This window comes from Aythya ferina (genome assembly GCF_964211825.1).
Source record: "Aythya ferina genome assembly, chromosome: 6".
NCBI lineage: Eukaryota > Metazoa > Chordata > Aves > Anseriformes > Anatidae > Aythya > Aythya ferina.
The window spans coordinates 13,663,255-13,683,247 of NC_140303.1; the positions used below are offsets into that span (position 1 = coordinate 13,663,255).

Consider the following 19,993-nt stretch of genomic DNA (forward strand, 5'->3'; position numbering starts at 1 on the left):
ACCACCCACCCCCTCACGGCTTCCCAGTGCCCCAGCAGCAGCCCCTTGTCACAGGGCCACCAAGCGCTGGCTGGGAAGGGACCTGCGGGGCTGGCTCAGGGACAAGGGGTGGCGTGTGCGTAAAATGTCCACCTTGTCGGTGCTGTGATGGTGTTTTGTTTATTTTGGTGTGGTGAATTCTTTTTCTTTTTGATGTAAATGAAGTTTGTGAAGGCTGTGATAATTGTAAAGTAAGAGTATATTGTGATTAATCTTAACTATGCTTTTAACAGAGGCAAGGGGTGGAATGTAGTGGGTTTACGTGGCAAGGTTTTGGTAGCAGGGGGCCATAGGGGTGGTTTCTGTGAGAAAGATCTAGAAGCTGCCCCACGTTTGGTAAGGGCCCCACTGCTGACCAGAGCCGAGCCAATATGCGATGTTGTTTTGCGCCTCTGTGAGAGGGAAAAAAACACTGCGCCACACAGCAGCTAGGAGAGTGAGAGGAGTGAAGAACAGCCTTGCAGGCGCCAAGGTCAGTGAAGAAGGAGGGGGAGAGGTGCTCCAGGTGCCAGAGCAGAAGTCCCCTGCGGCCTGTGGTGAGGACCATGGTGAAGCAGGATGTCCCCCTGCAGCCCGTGGAGGAGACCATGGTGGAGCAGGTGGCCCTGCACTGACAGAGGCTGCTGCCTGTGGAAGACCCCTGCCGGAGCAGATTCCAGGCCGGACCTGTAGCCCATGGAGAGGAGACCTGGGGGACCCAGGTTGGAACAGTTTTCTCCTGAAGGATGGACCCTGTGGTATGGACCCATATCTGGAGCAGTTCTGGAAGAGCTGCTGCCTGTGGGAAGCCCACGCTGGATCAGTTCATGAAGGACGGCATCCCGTGGGTGGGACCCCACAGCACAGAGGATGAGAGTGACCGAGAAGGAGCGGCAGAGAAGAAGCGCTGTAGACTGACCATAACCCCCATTCCCCCGTTCCCCTGTGCCGCTCGGGGGGAGGAGGTGGAAGAGGGTGGATGGGGGGGAAGGTGCTTTTGGTTTCTTTCCTTTGTTTCTCACTTCTCTAGCTTGTTAGTAATAAAAAACAAATCTTACTATCTCCCTATGCCGAGTCTGTTTTGCCCGTTACGATAACTACTGCGTGATCGCCTTGTCCTTATCTCAACCTTTGAGCTCTTTTCACATATTTTCTCCCTGTTCTTCTTTGAGGAAGGGGAGTGAGAGAGCGGCTGTGGTGGAGCTCGGCTGCCCACTCGAGCGGAACCAGGGCAGTAAGGCTAATGCTTGATACTTCCAGGCTTCTCCTTCTCGGGGCTGCCTCAGTGAACCACACGCTCCTGAAATCGGGCTCAAACTGGGGAGGAGCATGTTCACCGGGGCAGGAAGGGGGCTTCTCATCTGGCTTAACCTCTACTGGTTAGCGCATGGGAAGAATCTGAGGTGTGCCTCCCTCTGTTTGATGGGCATGCCCCTAGGGAGCTCGTTGCACATACCGTTTTCTAAGGGTTTCTGTTTGCACCCCTGTGGCAGGGGTGGGGTTCCGGCAGTTGCCGGTCACTCAATAGCTTTGGAGGGCCCTGGCAGAATGGGTGGCTCTTGGTTTATCGTTCTGACACCCCCCTGTGAAGCTGGACGGATTACAAATGGCCCTTTTCCCAGGTAGAGTAGGGCTTCTCGGCATCCTTGAAACTTTGGGAAACTTTGCTTGGGGCGAGTGGGACCTTTGGGTCCGTGCTGCCACGTGTGAGGTGAGAGCCTGTGGGTGGCATGGCGGCCTGGGAGTTTTATCTTTTCTGCTGGAGCTTGGAGCCCTCAGCTGTCAAGACGGGCAACTATATCCTTTTGAGTCTGCCCCACCACAGAGACACAAGACGCCGGGGCCACCAATGAGCACACTGTTGAGATACCGATATGCTTGAACTCCTTCCCCGGGCATAACTGGGGCAAGATGTTTAGTCTCATTAAGTCACCCCCAGCAATTCCTCCACAGCCAGCCATTCTCTGGAGGTTCCCAGTCACTTCAGGGCCCAAGTCTTCCACGATTTCATTGCCGCAAAGGAAAGACATGCAGACGAGGGGAAAAAGACGGACTGCTTGTCTGGGGAAGGCCAAGCAGATCTGGGAGCAAGCGAAGGGGGCAGGAAGGTCCTGAAGGCTGGAGGTGCGACACACGCTGGGAGAGTCCAGGGGACACCCAGCCTTCCACACACTTTTGGGTGGCCCCAGCACGCAGGGTGCCTGCCATCATCCCTGCGCACAGCAACAGCAGCACAGGAAGGACAGTACAGAGCGCTTCATCTTCCACGCCTTCCAGAGCCGGTAGCTCAGCCCTCGTAATCCAGGTACAGTGTGTGGCAACCTCACTGCAGCTCGTATAATGAAGAGGGTCTGAGTTGCGAGCGAAGAGACAGAGGAACTGACGTCGTCCGTCATGCCTTGAATGGCTGTGAGAGAGAGGAGCGGAGGCAAGGTCAGAGCCTGTGTCTGCAGGGACCCCGGGAAGGGCCCCATCCCTGGAAGTATTCAAGCAAGGTTGGACGGGGCTTTCAGCACCCTGGTCTAGCGCGAGGCATCCCTGACCAAGCAGATGGGTTGGAGTTCGATGACGTTACAGCTCCCTTCCAACCCAAAGCATTCTGTGACTCTGGTTTTATGATTCTACCAGCTCCTGCTGTGGCCAGCGCCACCCAGCTCTTCCTGCGCCCAGGCAGGAGCAGGGGGCAATCCGCCGATACCCCGCTGCCCTCACTCACCTTCATAGATGATGGGGAGCTCCTCCTCATGCCAATCCCTCACTCGCCGTGCAATGAGCCCTAGGTAGTACACACAGCCTGTCACAAACCCTTCCCAGCAGCACCCCTTCCCCATCTCCCCGCTGCAGGCCCTGCTGGCCGGGCCACCTCCTCCTCCTCCCCTTGGGCACAGAGGGACCCCGGGGCTCGGGCTCACCGATGAACCTGACGGCCTCCAATCGCAAGGGCTCCTGTGGGCTCTGCAGGTACGGCAGGCTCTGGTGCAGGTGCTCACCCAGGCGGTTGTCTTCCAGCTGCACAAGAGAGAGCGCAAGGGCATGGGGCTGGTGCAGAGCCTCCCCCCGGACAGCTGCCTGCCCCATGCCCTGGGGTGCTGTGGGCTTGTCCAGTCCGAGTCGGGGCCTTCAGAGCTGTCCTTACCAGGCACTCGCTGAGTCTCCATGTTTGCTTTCTCTCCAGCAGGTCCACGAGCTGCGTCCTCTGCAGGAATTTGGCAGCATCGAGAAGGGTTTCCTCCGCGGCCTGAAGAGCAGCAGAGACTTTTAAGTGGCACCCCCAGTTCTCAGGGGACCTGGGTCCCCAGCCCCTTGGCGAGGCTGCAGGGGCTGCACGCCTCTGCACGGCCCAGGGTGCTGTGTGGGGCAGGCTGACCACAGGGAGCAGGCGTCTGCTCCGCGGTGTAGTGCCCGAGGGAGCTGGGGCTGGATGCAGGGAGCAGGGATGGCAGCAGAGCCCACGTCTCCGTCCCTGCGGCAGGCCTCGCTGTGGGTGCTCAGTCCCACCCCGGGGTGTCAGCATCGCCCTCCCCAAATGCCCACGCTGGGCAGAGAAGCCAACCTTGGCCACTTGCTGGTTCTCGTCGTGCAAGTGGAAGAACAGCGGGATCACACCCTGGCACACGTGTGTCTTCAGCTGCTCTTTTTCCCTTGCTGCAAAAAGGTTCATCACGTCTCTGAAGAAGTGGATGGACTGCAGCTGCGTGGAGCTGGATTCCTGGTGGGAAGGAAGAAGCGAAGACCTCAGCACCAGCTGCTCCAGGCCCACCTGGGCAAGGGTGTGAAAATTCACAGGGCACAATGCTTCCTGACAGCACCCAACATCCATCAGGAAAGGCACCAGCCCTCGGAGACCCCCGCTGGGCCCTGTGCCCTCAGCCTTACACTGTCAAAGAACGCTGGCAGGCTCTCTGCCAGCTGCAGAGCGGTGGGGCTGGCCGTGCTGATGGTCATCTCCTTGAGCACTTTTTTGAGCACAAACAGGGCGTTTCCAGCCACGTTCCCTTCCAACTCTGGCAGTATCTCCATGATCTCTGGCAGCAGAAACTTCATTTTTTTCGCCTGTGGGGAGCAACAACACCATGTTGGGCTGTGCTGGCAAACACTCTCAGGCTGTCAGAGCCCACAGTGCCCAGAATCCACAGTCCTGCCCCAAAGGACTTGGGCAGGCGCATGGGGAGGCACAAGAGTTGGGAGCAGCTCCCACAGCACTCGGTGCCCAGCCAAGTCCAAGCAATGGTGTTAGCCAGCATCTCTGGCCCAGAGCCACACCACCAATGGGGTGTGTTCAGCCAGCTGAACCCTGCTTACCACATAGGGTCTTCTGCTGAGCGTCTTGAGGCCCTTGAGCACCACCTGACGCATCGCCGTGCACTCACTCCTCAGGTATCTTGGGAAGAGCTGCAGGACTCGAACACACTCCATTCTGAGGTCCTTACGGGCCAGCATCTGAAAAACATGCCTCAGTCAAGGCTGGAATTGGCCGGCAGAGACCTCGCTCACGAGAGGCACGAGAAACCGCAGACAAGTGTCACTCTGGCAGCGTGTGCCAAGGGGATGAGCCCCAAGGGGCCCCCCCTGCCCCAGCTCCACTGGCCGGCCTCTCCCCACAGCTGTGGCCCCCAGAGGGTGGAGTGGCGAGAGGTAGCTCAGGCCGGCACCGCTTGCCATTGGGCTCACCTCGACCAGGAAGGCCATGGCGGGGACCTTCCAGTGTGGCTCGTTGCTGCTGAGCCACATTTCCAGGTACAGCACAATCCGTCGGCACTCTCTTCTTGAGACAGATTTCATCGCCCTGGCAGAGGGAAGAAGGCAGGGTGAGTCCTGAGCAGAAGTCCTGAGCAGGATGGGCGAAGTGCTCCTGGCTCTGTTCCAGCAGCACCAGCATTTCATGCTCACGGAGGCCTGGTCTTTCCCCACCTCTCCTTGCAGGGAGAAAGCCAGGGCCCCACAGCAGCGGGCACCTCGGGTGCACAATGGGCTTCCTGCCTGTTATATGTGGAGTGGTAATTTGTGTCGAGAAAATGGTTGATATTAATAAAGAAGGGGAAGATTTGGGAATGTGGCCATGGGGGTTGGAAAGCCCCGTGGTTGAGATAACATTAGGCTCCTAACGACGAGGCCATCAGGAATATAAAAGAGTTTAGAGGGAACAAAGAAGGGTGATTCAGGAGACTCCATGCAGTCTCCCTTTCTTGTTCTCCAGCTGGTCTCTTGTTCTCCAGCCGTTAAGGCATGGATGTTTCTGGGTGTTTGCTGTTGTTACATTCAAAGTTGTTTGACCAATTAAAAGTTGTTTTGAAAAGAACTGCTGTGGAGAGAAGGGTATAAGAGGGGAGCCTGCCCTCAAGAAAGAAGAAGAAAAAAAGGCAACACGATGAAGTTAAGTCATCAATAAAGAAGCAGGAAAAAGAAGTGAAGAGGAACAGGCTGGCAGAACGGAGACAGGACGGGAACAGGCACTTTGATCGCCTCATGAAGATAGGCTCGGCCAGACTCAGCAAACCGCTCAGAGAAGCTCGTACTGAAAGTCGCTGGAAATGGCGCACAGGAGCTGGAGAGAAGCTGGAGCTGAGAGAAGCGGAGCCGCGCACACAACTGCCCCTCGCTGGTAAGCAGTTGCGCATTATGGGGAATCATACGTCCTTAGGAACAAAGACCGTCCTGGTAACCTTACAGCTTATTCTCCTTATTAACAATTGGACAGTTTATGAGCCTGAAATATGGGACCAAACTGAGGTCAAGGTGTGGGACTCTGCAACTAAACACGACAAGGTTGCAGTGGGATTGCTTGGCACCTGGCGATCAGTCTCTGAGGCCTTAAAGAGCCCTGTGGGGCCACACTCAGAAACGTGTGGTTTGCCAGACAGTGAGGGAGCTGCGGGCTCCTTTACTGATCCGACTGCTACGCCACGGGCCCCTCTGCTGCTACAGCCATCGAAGGCTTTTGCTGTTACGCTCTCTGTTGACGTGAACGTGCCTTTTGACCCAGGCCTATTGGCCTTGAAAACGAGATGGATATGCTTTTCTTCGATCCGGGAAGAACGGGATACATAAGGCCTGAAGACCGAGTTGCTTGACAACTTACAGCGAGACATATTGTTCAAAGGGAATGGAAAATGGAGACTTGTTAGTACTCAAGAAAAGGAATGGAAAATGGAGACTGTTAAGTCATGGAACTTAGAGGATTGTTTGTTACCTTTCCTGATTGTACGTATGTATAGGCATACTTGTGTTTAGTACGTAAAGCAATGTTCTGTATATTTAGAATGTTTGATGTTTGTGTGTGTGTGTTGGTGGAGAGTAGACTCCCTGCACACCCAACGCTGTTTACTTGCCTTTTATACCTTTTATACCTTTTAGAAATATTTGTTTTACCTCATTTATAACACTGCCCCTTCTGAGGAGACCTCATTCGTGCCCACGGGCGATTGATGTGCCCCGGGCTCTGCCGGTGTCCCTCAGTGCCTCCTGCCCTGCCCCGGGGGGCTGCCCTCGGGAGGGGAGGCCAGCACTGTGGCAGAGGACTGCTCTTGCGCAGCCACCCTCTCTCAGGCTCTGCCCCTGTGCTCGCAAGAGCCAAGGCTGCAGCCCCTTTCGCTGAGAAATGGGGCCCCTGTCAGCCACCACCAAGGGGATTGGATGGGGCTCCCCGTCTGCAGGGGAGAAATGCCGGGGGGAGAAGGGAGCAGGGTGCCCTCACCTGGCCAGCAGACCCACTGCCCAGTGGTGGCTCTCAGCATGGAGTAGCGTCTCCCAGACATTCCTCTGTTCCAATTCAAGCACCAGCATATCATACCCAACACGGCAGAGCAGTGCTTTCAGAGTCAGCACTGCGAACCTGCAGGCAGAGCACAGCCCAGGTCACACCCGGATCCCTGGCCCAGGCTCCAGGACCATGGGAAGGATGGGAGGAGGGGGACGGAGCACCTGCTGGGGCTGGTGGCAATGCCCTCCTCCTGCTGGCATTCCCTGAAGAAGGTCTCCACCTCTTCTGGTGTCTGCTGCGCACTTGCGAAGATTTGGAAGAGCAACACCATCAGGGGTAGACAGAAGCTCATCTCCTCCTCCATTGGGTAGTTGGCTGGCCGAAGGAGCTCCCGCAGCACCCTGGTTGCCTGCAGACAAGACCCAGAGATGGCACTCACTGCTGAGCCAGCCCCGTGGCACGGCCCCAGCGTGGGAGGCCGAGGCTCAGGTGCAGACGTGGGCCACGGGAGATGCAGGCAGAGCACCCGGCCTGGCTCCCAGCCAGAGCTGAGCCACAGGCAGCCTCCCTGGGGCGGTGGCAACGTGCCCTGGCTGAGACTCCTGCGGCCTGCCACCAGCCTGGGCTCTCCGTCCCAGCCCCTGCAGCCTGCTGGGCTGTGCCTTGGCCCTGGCCTGTCCCCTAAAATGCCCTAAGCCAGGTTTGCAGCCCACCGCCTGAGGCAGGGAGACGTAGTGACAGGGGAGGAGGGATAGCTGCCCCGAGATGCAGCCCCTGGGGGGAGAGAGGGCTTGTTCAGAAACTCACGGCCAGGGTGAAGACATCCGTGTTGTCCCCGTCAGAGGTGGACGTCCTGTGAAAGGGCCAGTCCTTCAGCACGCGGCACAGCTCCACCATCACCGTCTTTTTAGTCCGGGACGAGACGACCATCACCCTCCACATGGTCACGGCAGCTCTGCAGGGCCAGAGAGCTGGGTCAGGGGGGCCTTGGCCACAGCACCAAGACCTGGGCACCCGTGGAGGGGCCCGGGCTGGCCGCCAGTCCTGCCTCTGCCCCCTGCCCCTCACAGGCAGCCCCTGGTGGGCCGTGTGGGGCAGGGAGGGATTGTGGTGGCAGGCTCTGGGGCTGACGTGCCAGGGCTGGGAAATGGGGCGATGCAGGGCTCGGCCCCTGCAGAGCACCCTGAAAACTGCCATCTGCCTGGCAGCTGGCGCTGGACGGGCTCGAAAGGCTGGCGTGCCCCGAGCCATCAGGGCAGGCGGGCCCCATACCTGTCGCACGCTGGGGAGCAGCGCAGCAGCGTCACCACCACGTCGTGGGGGTGCTCCTCGGCCAGTTCCAGAAGGCTCTTGTCCAGGCGGTGCTGGGCAGACTTTCCTGTGTTGGACACGAGCCACTGGTAGATGCTCCTCAAGATGCCGGGTGCCTGAAGGAGAAAGGGCTGAGAGTGGGGCTGCTGCCAGAGCAATCCCTTTCCTGGGGTCCACTGACAAGCGCTTCTCTTCCCACCACTCAGGGCTGGCCAAAAACGGTGTCACATGCCCAGCAGACGGAGCTTCAAGGGGGGCACACGATCCCCCAAGGGCTTGAGACCCACTGACTGGATACTTACATGACGTGGATGGATGACACTGTGTAGTACACGCTTATCCAGCTCGACTGCAATGGCCTCCTGCTCCTGCTGCTGGTCCCTTTCCTGCTCCTGCTTCTGGACCCTGTCCTGATCCTGCTGTTGCTGCTGCTGCTGCTGCTTCTGTTCTGTCTGGTCCCAGCCTGGATTTGGTGAAGACCAAGCACAGACAGAGCTGAGGCACTGAGCCCAATCTCTCTTGTGCATGCATGGGAGCCAGGTGTTCCCCAGCAGACGCAACATGGTAAGGGCGGAGAGCCCTGCACCCCACAAACTGCTTGCTGCCATGGCGCAGGAGAGGTCTGTAGCCACAGGATGGCTGCCCACGGCCTGCCTCTCCCTGCTCATCCCATGGGGTCGGACGGTTCCCCTCGCCCCTTGCCACATGGGACAGCAGCTCCTGTGAGGACGGCAAGGGGCAGAGGCAGCTCGCAGCTGCCAGCCCTTCAGCCCAGCTCGGCCTCTCACCTGCCTGCAGCACCTGCACCTCGGTCAGCTCATAGGGCTGCTGCGCTGGGGGGGCATTAAGCTTGGCCTCCTCCTCCTCCGTCCAGGCCGGCTTGGGCATGCTGGGGTCTCTCCCCGCCATGCTGCTGAGGTCTGGCCTCAAGGGCTCCCACCACAGGGATGGGAAACGCTTCCAGGAAGCACCAAAGACACGGGCAGCAGGAATGGGGTGGCTCTGCAGGGACTCCTTGCAGCTCCACTCCTTCCCGACCTGTCCCGCCTCGTCCTCCAGGAAAAGTGGGGAAACCAGGCTGCCAGCAGCATTTCTATCCCTGAGGTCACAAAGGGCCCCGTGCCCCGTTGCCTGGACACGGCCCGCATCATGACAGCTCACAAAGGGCCCCGCGACCCGCTGCCACCTGCCTCGCCCCTCAGCCTCCTCCTGCCACCCCATCCCCTCACGGCTTCCCACCAGCCTGGCTCTGAGGGCCTTCCTGCCAGCCTGGCCCCTGGTAGCCTCCAGCCTCCGCAGCCCCTCCAGTCCTCCCACCACCCACCCCCTCACGGCTTCCCAGTGCCCCAGCAGCAGCCCCTTGTCACAGGGCCACCAAGCGCTGGCTGGGAAGGGACCTGCGGGGCTGGCTCACCAAACTTGTGGTGACAACGTCAGAGTGCCAAGACCCATACACCTCTGTGTCTATATTTCCAGGGCATAAGGAACTGGATGGATGGTCAACAGCTACTGTGACGCCCACGTGGAGCCCAGTGATGAGTGGTGTCCCTAAGGGGTCTGTACTGGGACTGCTGTAATTAAACATCTCTGTCGGTGACACGGGCAGTGGGATTGAGCACGCCCTCAGCAAGAGGGCAGACAACACCAAGCTGAGTGATGGTTGGACCAGACGGGCTTGGAGGTCTTTTCCAGCCTTCATGATTCTATGATTTGTGAGGGGTGCAACCCCCCTTTTTGCTGTCACTCAAGGAAATTGTTATTCCAGCGTGTTAGCCTTGCACTGGAGGCATAGCGGCTCTTTAGGAAGGACACGCTGGCAAGATGAGGAGGGGCTGTTGCCCTTCATGGGAGTGAGCAGCTGGAGTGTGTGGAGCTCTGTCTGGAATGGCTGAGGAGCTGGCTGAGAGTTTATGGCTTACGATGAAAGGGAGGGGAGGGAAAGGTGACATATTTTTGCTGTTGAAAATTCCACTAACCTTGCATATTCAAAAGTGATTGCTCAGGCATAGCAGTGGCATAACAGTGGGGGATATGTTAAGCAGGTAAGGCGACAGTGCAATGTCCCAAAATAAGGAGGAAGTCCAAGAAAAACAAGACAAACAGTGGTAGAATCAACAGAAACAAAAAATCATGGGTCCCTCCAGTTAAATAGAAAAAAAAAAAAAAGGGTGTGTAAGGGGGAAAAAGGAGAAATTAAAGTTTGGTTGGCTAAAATTGTACATACATGGTATAGTAAGAAGTGTCAAGTAGGTTGTGAACCTGTGGTACTCAGCCAGCAAGGAAACAAGGTGACGCAGTGAAAACTCAGTAACCAAAGTTATTAAGCAGGTGTTCTTTATTATGAGGTCGGGTGTGTGGGGGACCACACACCCCAAAAATTACTGACAGTGTGCTTATATTAGGATATATACATACTCATTTCCCAGAAGTTTCTTGCATAGTCATCAGGTCTCTGAAGAATCATTAACATAGGTTCCCACCTCTCTTTGCATGTGTACTGGAGTCCTTGGGTGGTCATCCAGGGTACTCTGATGATCTTTTGATGAAGGCCAGAAGTCTTCCTTGCTGCTACATTCCTGACCCTTCCTTTCTTTGACAGACTTCAGCAGTCAAGCCAGTTCTTGATGGTTCTGTTATCTGCGTGCATGAAGTCTTTTCTTCCCTTATCTTTTAGGGTTGTCCTGTCCTCATACTCCCTGCCTTGATCTTGTCCTTGTGGTTGATACACACCATACTCCCTGTGTTAGCTAAAACCTGCAAAATCAACATGCTTTCCCTTTCTCCCTGTCTCAATCTGAATGTGAGGGCACTTCTTTACTGTGAGGGTGACAAAGCACTGGAACAGACTGCCCAGAGGTTGTGGAATCTCCTTCTCTGGAGATACCCAAATCTTTGGCCTCAGATGCCAAAGTTGCAGAAAGCAATAAGGTTCTCTCTCGAGCACCTTTTCTCCAAACTAGACAACCCAAGTGTCCTCGACCTCTCCTCACAGGACATGCCTTCCAGCCCCTTAGCCAGCTTTGTTCACCTACTCTGGATGCTTTCAACTATCTTAATATCCTTTTTATATTGTGGATCCCACAGCTGCATAGTAATATTCACGTTGGAGTTGCACCAACGCTAAATAATGCAGGAGAATCACCTCTTTTGACCAGTTGGCTATGGTATGTTTAATGCACCCCAATACACAGAAATGCCCATAGACTACAGGAATATCTGTGCACGTGACAAAGGATGGGGAAGTGGCTGATGGAAACATCTTGCATACTGTAGGACCTGAGTATAATACAAATGGTATGTAGCAAGGGGTGGAGATTGTACTGGGTCTGGCTGGGATGGAGTAAATTCTCTTCACAGCAACCCACATGGTATTGTTTTAGATTTGTGACCAAAACAATACTGAAAACACACCCATGTTTTAGCTGTTGCTGAGCAGTGCTTGTACAACTTCAAGGCCTCTGTTTCTCACTCTGCCCCTCCTCAGGTAGGCTGGGGGTGCACAAGAAGCCGGGAGGAGACAAAGCCAGGGAGGCTGACCCAAAGCGACCAATGGTATATTCCACACCATCCAATGTCATCCCATCCAATGCCATCCTCAGCAAAAAAAAAAAAACAGGACTGGGGGATGGGTTTTCCAAAGGAGCCATTGCTTGGGGTCTGTGTGGGGCCTGGTAGGAGGCTGCTGGTGAGTGACTGCTTTCACATCACCTGTTTTTTTTTATTTGTAATTTTTTCTCCTTCACTTTTTAAACTATCTGTATCTCGACCCATGAGGTTTATCACTTCTGCCCTTCCAGGAGAGATTTTCTTTCCCTCCTCTCTCAGTATGCTGTGACACTGGGCTCAGGCAGCGAGTCAGCGTCCCACAGGCAGGGAGGGCAGCTCCCACATCCAGAGCTTCCCATTTCCATCACATACAGGAGGTGGCAGACGAACCCTGGGCACTCCTGCATCCTCTATATGGCGTTTCAGAAAATACCCAAATACAAAATTCATGCTTACCTCCCTTTCTCTTTGCAAAAGCTGCAATTTCAGAGGTCAAACCGGCAGCTTCAAAACATACTCCCCCACACACTTCGTTTCCTGGATAGCTTCTCAGGATGTCATCAAAACAACCATTTTAAGGATTTGCACAGTATTTCGTGACATTTCACCTATTTGTTGCTGCCACTGCTGATATCAATATACAAAAATGATGAAACTTTGAAATTATGTAGCTCTTTGTATTTTTAAATCTCTGTACAAATGTTAAACAAAGGAAGTATGTGGAACTGTCATTTTTTGGAATAATCAGTTGATGGATTGTGCTTCAGCTGTACCAGAAGGATATAAACAAGTGTGCTGTACAGAAAGCAAGAAAGCAGATGTAAAATGAGGTTTCATCTTCAAAGTTGAGATTATGGTTGGAGACAAGTGTTAAGGACTGTATCTGACAGCGTTATTTAATATTCTTACACCAGTTAAGTAAAGCCTAATGGCTTCTTTCTATCACACAGGAAGATAAGGGAAGAGTAACTGCTTAAAGCAAATAACGTACACCAATATATACATATATATATATATAAATATAGGCACAAATATATATTCAGACACACATTTGGACTTCAGTTTGTTAAAGACATCTCAGCCAAACTGCAACAAAAATGGTATTTGTATGGTAACACTGAACACATTAAAAACTTTTAAAAAACCCTGTAATGACTGACTATCAATCTTTCTCTCTGAAGAACAAAATTGTTCAAAAATGTTGTACCTGACAAGGCCAGCTGCTTTCTATACTGACTAAAACCACAGTTCTTAATTCCTCTTCTCTGGAATAACTAAAGAAAATAGAAAGCCGCTATAATTAATTTCTGCACTTCGCGCAGAATTTTTTGCTGTTGGCACGTTTAACAGCCTGTGTATTAACAGGCAACAGTACAGACCTTTGACAGCAAAGGTTCTGGAAATCACTGTGATGTTGACATGACGCCGTGAGAAACTCGGACCCTATTTGCTCTCCATCAGCTTTGACAGATTCAGGATTTCAACCACTGCTATTTATTTATTTATTTATTTATTTATTTTTACAGCCCCTGTAGGTTTGCAATGTTCCTACAAGATCTGTGCAACAGTAAAAACAACAGTTTCACCTGCACCGTAACAGATCAGGCATATGATGCTAACGGATATACTTCAGAAAACCAGGCCTTCATTTTTATCCAGTTGGGTATTCTGAGGATAGGAACACCTGCCTAGTGGTAAAATACAACACGTCCTGCAGCCGTTGTGCTCAACCTACCTGCCCCAGAGACTCAAGCAACCTTCTTCCCTGGTGGTCAACTCAAAATTGCTTGCCAATGCTCTGGCCTGTTTGTTTCCGTAAAGTAACAGCAGCAAACCCAATGCATTATAAAATCATCAGATCTATGGGGGCCCAACTGTGCTGGGATGGCTGCAGGAAAGTTGGTGGCCGGGAAAATCCTGTTGCTGAACAGATAATTCATTTTGGCCCATGCTCTCTCTCTGTTTCATCCAGAGGGCTATACAGCAGAGGGCAGCAGGAAGCAGAGATGAAACTGTGTGCACTGCTCACCCCCTCATCACGGGGTCATCATCGGATGATTTCCGCTTTAGGAAGCAAACACACCAATTTCTCCTCTTTTTCATTTATTTGCTTATTTTATTTGAGTAGACAGCATTCTTAGAAATCACAGGCCTGGACTGATGAAATAAAAATACCAGTGAGCCAGCTCCAAGATCCTTGGATTTTCAGCTGTAAGGTATTTTAGATTTAAAGGACATACAGAGTAGAAACAGACAAAAATCTTCTGCTCCTGAGTTTTCTATGCAGTAACCATTCATTAAATGATTTCTCTAATATAAGGGAATATCAAAATTGTCAGCTGTACAGAAACCTCATTGCTGTACATTCCTAAGTGCCACAAACACGGTACAGTTGTCATCACTACCTACATCACACAGGCATATGTTTTGAGCATGAGAGCTATGGGACATCCACACGGTTAGAGAAGAACAGGTGCTAACAAAGTCCTACACACCCCAGCAGTAGGAAACAGTCTACAGTTATTATCATGTCCTGAGTACCACCATAACCATTATTTCAAGTGTTACCTTTAGGCCCAAATTTTCTTAAATGATCCAGCAGAATATATATATTTTAAACATCTATACTTAAAATGTCCTATTCTACTAACCTACAAACTTTATTATAGCTAGACTGTCATCTGGAGAAAAACACCTTAATGAAATTTCAAGTATCCTTCAACGTTAAAGTTGTTACTGTTTATTTAAGTCCTCTGAAGATCCTGAGACAAACACTTATACTCACTCAAAAGTGAGAAGGAAAAAAAAACAAAAACAAAAACAAAGCAGCTCCCAGAGTGGCACTGCAGACCTCTGCTTAGGCCAGCTCACACCCACCCGGCCCACCCAGCCCAACAAAATTTGGCAGCTGCTGGAAGCTGAATTGTCTTATCTTTTGTGATTGCTCGAAACTATACGCATCACTCTTCTTTCATGCTCAGTGATGGTGACTTATGAAGAATACAGGAGCATCAGCAATCACAACTCCACCGGCACACGCCATAAGGGCACTGGGTGAAATGGGGACAGGACAGAGGCTGGGGCAGCGTGACAAGTCACATCCTTGATGGGACTGAAGCCTTTCCTCACAACTTTCCACATATTAACTGCACAAAAAGGAACAAACAAATGAAGGAAGCCAAGCAGTATTTTATTGACTCCCACAAGACAGATATGGATTGCATACAACCCTGAAAAACTTTCTTTTTAAAATCCTGGAATTATAAACAAGAGAACTCATTCCTTATAAATAACCTGACACCATTCCTTCATCAAAAGATTTTGGCATGGAACAGATTTCCTTTACAGTTTCATTTTAATCACTCATTTGAACAGCTTAAAAAACTATGTCTATAATAATACTTAAATATATTGCTTATATTCGTGACTTCATAAAAAAAATAGTTTGAGCTAATACTTTCCTAGTCTTCAAAAAAACCCAAAGAGACATCAACTTTTCAATGAGTACTTCAGAAAGATGAGTAAAAATAATTTGCTTGAAATTATCAACAAACATTATTTATCAATAGACCAGGTCCCTTAAAAGTGTGTATTTCACTTAGTAATATTAATAATCCCCAGAAAATGTACACGGTGCAACTAGCTTTCCCTTGATACTACATGGATGTATGCACATATTTATCTACAGCCACAAAGGAATTTCCGCAACATTAATGAGACAGGACTGATCTCAAAGGTAAATGCCCAAGTGCTTGCAAAATCTGACCAAATACAAATAAATTACTTTTGGAATAAGTTGGTCTGAGCCTTATCAGAATCATGTCTGCAAAAAGTTAGTTTGTATTCAGAAACTGCTGCCCTTCTGCTGTGTGGGACTAGCACAGGTGTGACAACACTAATGGTTTTAATGCAGAAACAGACAGAACAGCTTAGAGTTGCCAACAAGGCTAAATTTATGCAGTCTGTCTAATATGGTTCATAACATCTGTTCCAGTGGCATCTGGAAAAGGCAGTAACCTCTGGAAGCATCAGCCTTTTCTGAAGGGATCACTAGACCACTGTGATTTGCTTGCCTTCCTGCAGCAGTGCTCACTATTGTCCATAATACCATCAAAAATTCACCGATTGTTTCTCAACGCATTACTTCCAGCCACTAGCCACTAGCCAATGCACAAGTGATTATCAGGCCCGACCATTTTTTGAAGTTGAAAACAGGCTCCTACTCAAACAATAACAAAGCAGCACATCTCCTCAGCATTCATGATAGGCCAGAATTGGTTTTATACCAAAGTCTCCAATGGGTAAAGTAGCTGCTAACCCCCAGGAGACACTTGGTCTGAGGTACTGTAACTTAAGTTACGACTGCATGAGACACAGGCTTTAGTCATGAAGCTGGCTGCGGGGATTCCTGTGCTCCACTTCACTTCTTCTGCAGATGGGCCAGCATGATTCAGAGCTGGATCTCTGACCCAATATGGGCCTAAAAATAAGTGTTAACTTGACTTCAAAGTACGGACCAGCCCACTGATCTGATGTCCAATGCAGCACAGGAAGGGGTGGTGATGTACAGCTGAGGGACAAGACCCATCAGCTGGAGCAACGTTGCTGAAACACACTTGGCTTGGGTATTGTGTCACAATGTCCTGCGTCACAAAACATGACCTTCATTGTTTGCAAAAGGATGACATAGAATCCCCAAGGGGCCTTCCAGAAAGCACATAGGATATTGAATAGGTACAAACCACAGCATGTGTTTGGACACAGACTGTGGGAGCAGAGAAATGACAGCAGGCATTCTCTAATCCACTCCTAAACATCATGTACTAAAAAGTGTTTTTAAAAGTGCCTTCTATACACCAGTTAATTAAACAGATCTCAAAATATTTCCCTTCTATCTTACATTTTTACACAAAGCTGAAGTGTCTACATCTTTACGAAAAACATGTAATAGTCAAAGCAAACAAACGCACATTTAAGAGTAACTTACCTAATTAGTTTCATGAGGACCATCACACATGTAAAGGCAAAAGGCAATGAAATTTCAAAGGGACACAACTTGAATGAAAGGAAATGTAACTCACAGGAAAGAAGTTTTAACAACTTTTTGTCCATACATGAGCTTTTCATTTCTTCTAGAAGAGAGCAATTAATACTTTGTGAGTGATTGTTTTTGGCAATTCAGGCTTAGTACTCTTAAAATGGAACAATTTTTCTTTTTCCTTTTTTTTTTTTTTTTTGAATTGACATGTTATAGTTGTGATCATATTATAATGAATTCCTGGGATATACAAATCACCTACTTCTAAACAGATTAAACAGATTTCTGCACATTATAGACTAAACCTCTTAACTTACAAATAATTACTTTGTTGTTTCCAGTTTACAAGGGTAAAAAAAAAAAAAAAAAAAGACTTCACAATGTGTGTAAATGGAAGGTAAATGTATTTTTAAAAACAGAATAAAAAGCTGCATGTTAAAAACTGGATCACAGACTAATAAATACATACATCAAAGACATTAAATTTTCAGCAGCTGGTTTTAAAGAGCAAGGAAGTGGGGAAAAACTAGCTGTCCAGACTTCATTCTGGCTTTATGGTCTATAGGCAGTTCAAAAACAAGTTAGCAGAAGAGTAGAATCAATCTTGTCACCTAATTTCTTTTAAAAAAATTAAGCTACTTCCTAAAAGTGTGGTGTAAAATCCAAAGAAAATTTAATTTCTTCATGCACTTGATGACATTGAATTAAAAAAAATATTTTAACCCAGAAAAAATGAGTCATTGTATACTGTAAGGAGAGCCTTACTGCAAATTTTCTACAGTAAAAGTATTTCCAGAAATACACCAGAAATGACTTTCCCATAATAAAATGCACAATTATGTATCAGATAATCACTGAGTTTCAATACTTAGGCAAAATAAAAACAGCTACCATCAAGTTTCCTAAAAAATGGGGAAAAAAAAAACAAACTCCAAACAGTAAAAAGATGTTTTAACAGCTGTGGAGATGCCAGAAAGCAATGCTGGACACCAGGATTTCCAGAGCAACTCCCTTTCCAAAGTGATGTGCAGTCTGTGAATCAGACAGTGAGAGAAAACTGATCCTGTTCTATGGGTTTCTCCACCCAGGCTCCAAGTCCTGCCTTCAGGAATGCTTTAAACAAACGCTCTTTGGCAGTTTGATACTCAGTGGCTCCTTGCTTGGTTTCATGGTACAAGTTAGGCTTGAGAATCTTTGAGCGCAAGCTGGAGGAAAGCTGTGCAGATTAAAAAGACAAGAAGAGAGAAAATAATCTATTCAACCAAACAGCTTAAGAGTAACTGAGTTACTAAAACAGCTATTATTAAACAAGGTAACGAAGTACTAAACCAAATGTACAGGCAAAGGCAGACGAGCTTAAAAAAAAACACGATTATGCTTCTCCTTCCAGCCATCGTAACTGTGTCTAGCCTCATCACACCTAACTGCATCTTCAGTTCTCTGAGCACAGGGAAAAAGTGCGCCCGCCTGCAGAGCAGTACCACATCCAGAGAGGGGCACTCTGGACTTCACTTTTCAGTATTGCTGTGGTAGTTCGACCATAGCTAGCGCACCTTTTGCTTCTTTCGGATTATCAACATCCTTTAGCAGAGGAAGCCTAGACGCTGAAAAGGCATTAATGGATACTTTCTTGTGTCTTTTCTTCCTAAGACAGGACAGCCTGAAATCTAAGTAGGTTTGATTTCAGTGAAACTAGGATTGTATTTCCAAACAAATTAAAATAAGTTCAAAGGAGTTAGCACCCTTCGTTTTTACTTCACTATAACAAAAGATTATCAGACCCTTGCATGCATTTTGTACCAGGTATTATAAGAAAAAAATAATCTAAATAAATGTGTTGTTTTCCATTACTACATATGCTGGTAGCTAACGGCGGTTTTAAGCTCAGTTTAAGATAGGCTCATGAAGTGGCTTCTAAATACAGAAAGTGGCACATCAATATACCATTTAGAAGTGAAAAATCTTGCACTTTAGTATATGTACCTTTGCATGAATACGCATCCAGCGGCTGTACAAAGCATGTTTACAAAGGCGAGATGCACGACCCATTTCATCTTTGCCAGTTGTAGCATTAATAACTTCAAGACAAGTGTCTCCTACTGTCCAGTTTACACTGAAGTTTGGTGCTTTCCCTGGTTGGCGTGCTTCTGCGTTGCTAATACCTGAAAGAAGAGAGATATTTAATGACAACAATAAATACTGACTCTTGATGATTATACTTATTGGGTAGTAAGAATATACCAGATATACTAGAGCTACTGAAATAACATCGCTAGGCATTCTTACAAGTGATTCTTCTACTATGAGAACATTCTCCTGCAGATTTTTCACTGAATCATGGAGATACTGCCACACGTATTTCATTTTCATTGTGGCTAAAAATGGCCTTTCACTGCCATTCCTAGCTGGGCAAGTGTACATCACTGGAGCTGTGAGAAATCAGCTTCCTCAGCGGAGGAGGCTGTGCAGAGAGGTCTGTGACTCAGCTCCATGTGGACAGTGATATTAGCACCTTACTGCACTGTCCTGGTTTTGGGTGGGATAGAGTTAATTTTCTACACAATACCTGGCATGGTGCTGCATTTGGGATTCAGGATGAAGATAACATTGATAACGCACCAATGCTGTCAACTGTTGCTGAGCAGTGCTTACACAGAGTCAAGGTTTTGGAATTCATCCCTGAACAAATGCAGAATCCAGAAAGCTAACTGAGTGTTTTAAGCTGCTCCAGTGTCCAGTAGGCAGTTTTCCAGACAGAGTAGATAGGATGATCTTACTTCTGACCTTAATGACAGGATGCCTGATTCACATTTACACAAAGCAAGTAACAAATTCAAACACAATGACCAGGAATAGAGGGGCCCTGCCTTTAATTGTCTAAGTTAGGCAGAGTGAGCCCCAACATCCTGTGCAGAAAGCCAAAAACAACAGACAATTGAGTCTTTCAGCATAAATCTGGTTGCGATTCAGCTGCCTCCCCATTTTACATGCTCATTGCTACTTAATACACCCAGACATGGTGATCTGCAGGGCTCAAGTGATAAGGGATACCTCAGATCATTTTGCTCAGATGTTAGGTTTTGCAACATCTGTCAAAGATGGCTTTCTGGAAGTCTAACCTAAGTGTGAAGAGAGGCTGGCGACCAGCCCAGGCTGCCAAAGGCAGGATTTATTCCCCCCACAGCAGCCCAGTGCTGCAGAAATGCACCATATATATTACCACTGTACTGTGCTTAAAGAGTATGACAGCCACTGCAATCCATACACTACCCACCTCCCAGACACATGTCATGACCACTCCAGCACTCCCCCCAGTGCTCGCATGCAGCAGCCAGGGGCATCAGCACAGCAAGTGGTTTGGGCTGTGCACTACAGAAATG

The 19,993-nt window shown here is 49.5% G+C and overlaps 3 protein-coding genes across 5 annotated transcripts in view; all 3 read right to left on the reverse strand.

The window, feature by feature from the left end:
• Positions 1-1,883: 1,883 nt before the first annotated feature.
• On the reverse strand, positions 1,884-7,072 carry LOC311439060 (maestro heat-like repeat-containing protein family member 7). Its single transcript, XM_084524315.1, has 10 exons — positions 6,940-7,072; positions 6,713-6,850; positions 4,690-4,804; positions 4,321-4,458; positions 3,895-4,071; positions 3,572-3,727; positions 3,155-3,256; positions 2,931-3,027; positions 2,735-2,794; positions 1,884-2,425 (listed from the first exon to the last, which is right to left on the reverse strand). Exons 1-10 carry the CDS (start codon positions 7,068-7,070, stop codon positions 2,226-2,228), a joined length of 1,314 nt encoding a protein of 437 aa, XP_084380441.1. The 5' UTR covers positions 7,071-7,072; the 3' UTR covers positions 1,884-2,225.
• A 441-nt stretch (positions 7,073-7,513) lies between these two features.
• On the reverse strand, positions 7,514-8,938 carry LOC311438559 (uncharacterized protein; the record flags this gene model as incomplete). Its single annotated transcript, XM_084523039.1, has 4 exons — positions 7,514-7,673; positions 7,991-8,145; positions 8,332-8,492; positions 8,818-8,938. The coding sequence occupies 4 exons, from the start codon at positions 8,936-8,938 to the stop codon at positions 7,514-7,516; spliced, it is 597 nt and encodes a 198-aa protein (XP_084379165.1).
• Positions 8,939-14,744: 5,806 nt separating this feature from the next.
• The window catches only part of ADARB1 (adenosine deaminase RNA specific B1), a 63,762-nt gene continuing 58,513 nt past the window's right edge, over positions 14,745-19,993 (reverse strand). For 2 of the 3 annotated variants that reach the window (XM_084524316.1, XM_084524317.1), the window contains exons 10-11: positions 18,597-18,775; positions 14,745-17,829 (exon numbers count right to left, since the gene is read on the reverse strand). In XM_084524316.1, the coding sequence (XP_084380442.1) occupies positions 17,653-17,829; positions 18,597-18,775 (356 nt within the window). In that variant the 3' untranslated portion in view covers positions 14,745-17,652. Of the gene's footprint in view, positions 17,830-18,596; positions 18,776-19,993 lie in introns of those variants that run through there. The other variant, XR_014694526.1, reaches the window with a different exon arrangement.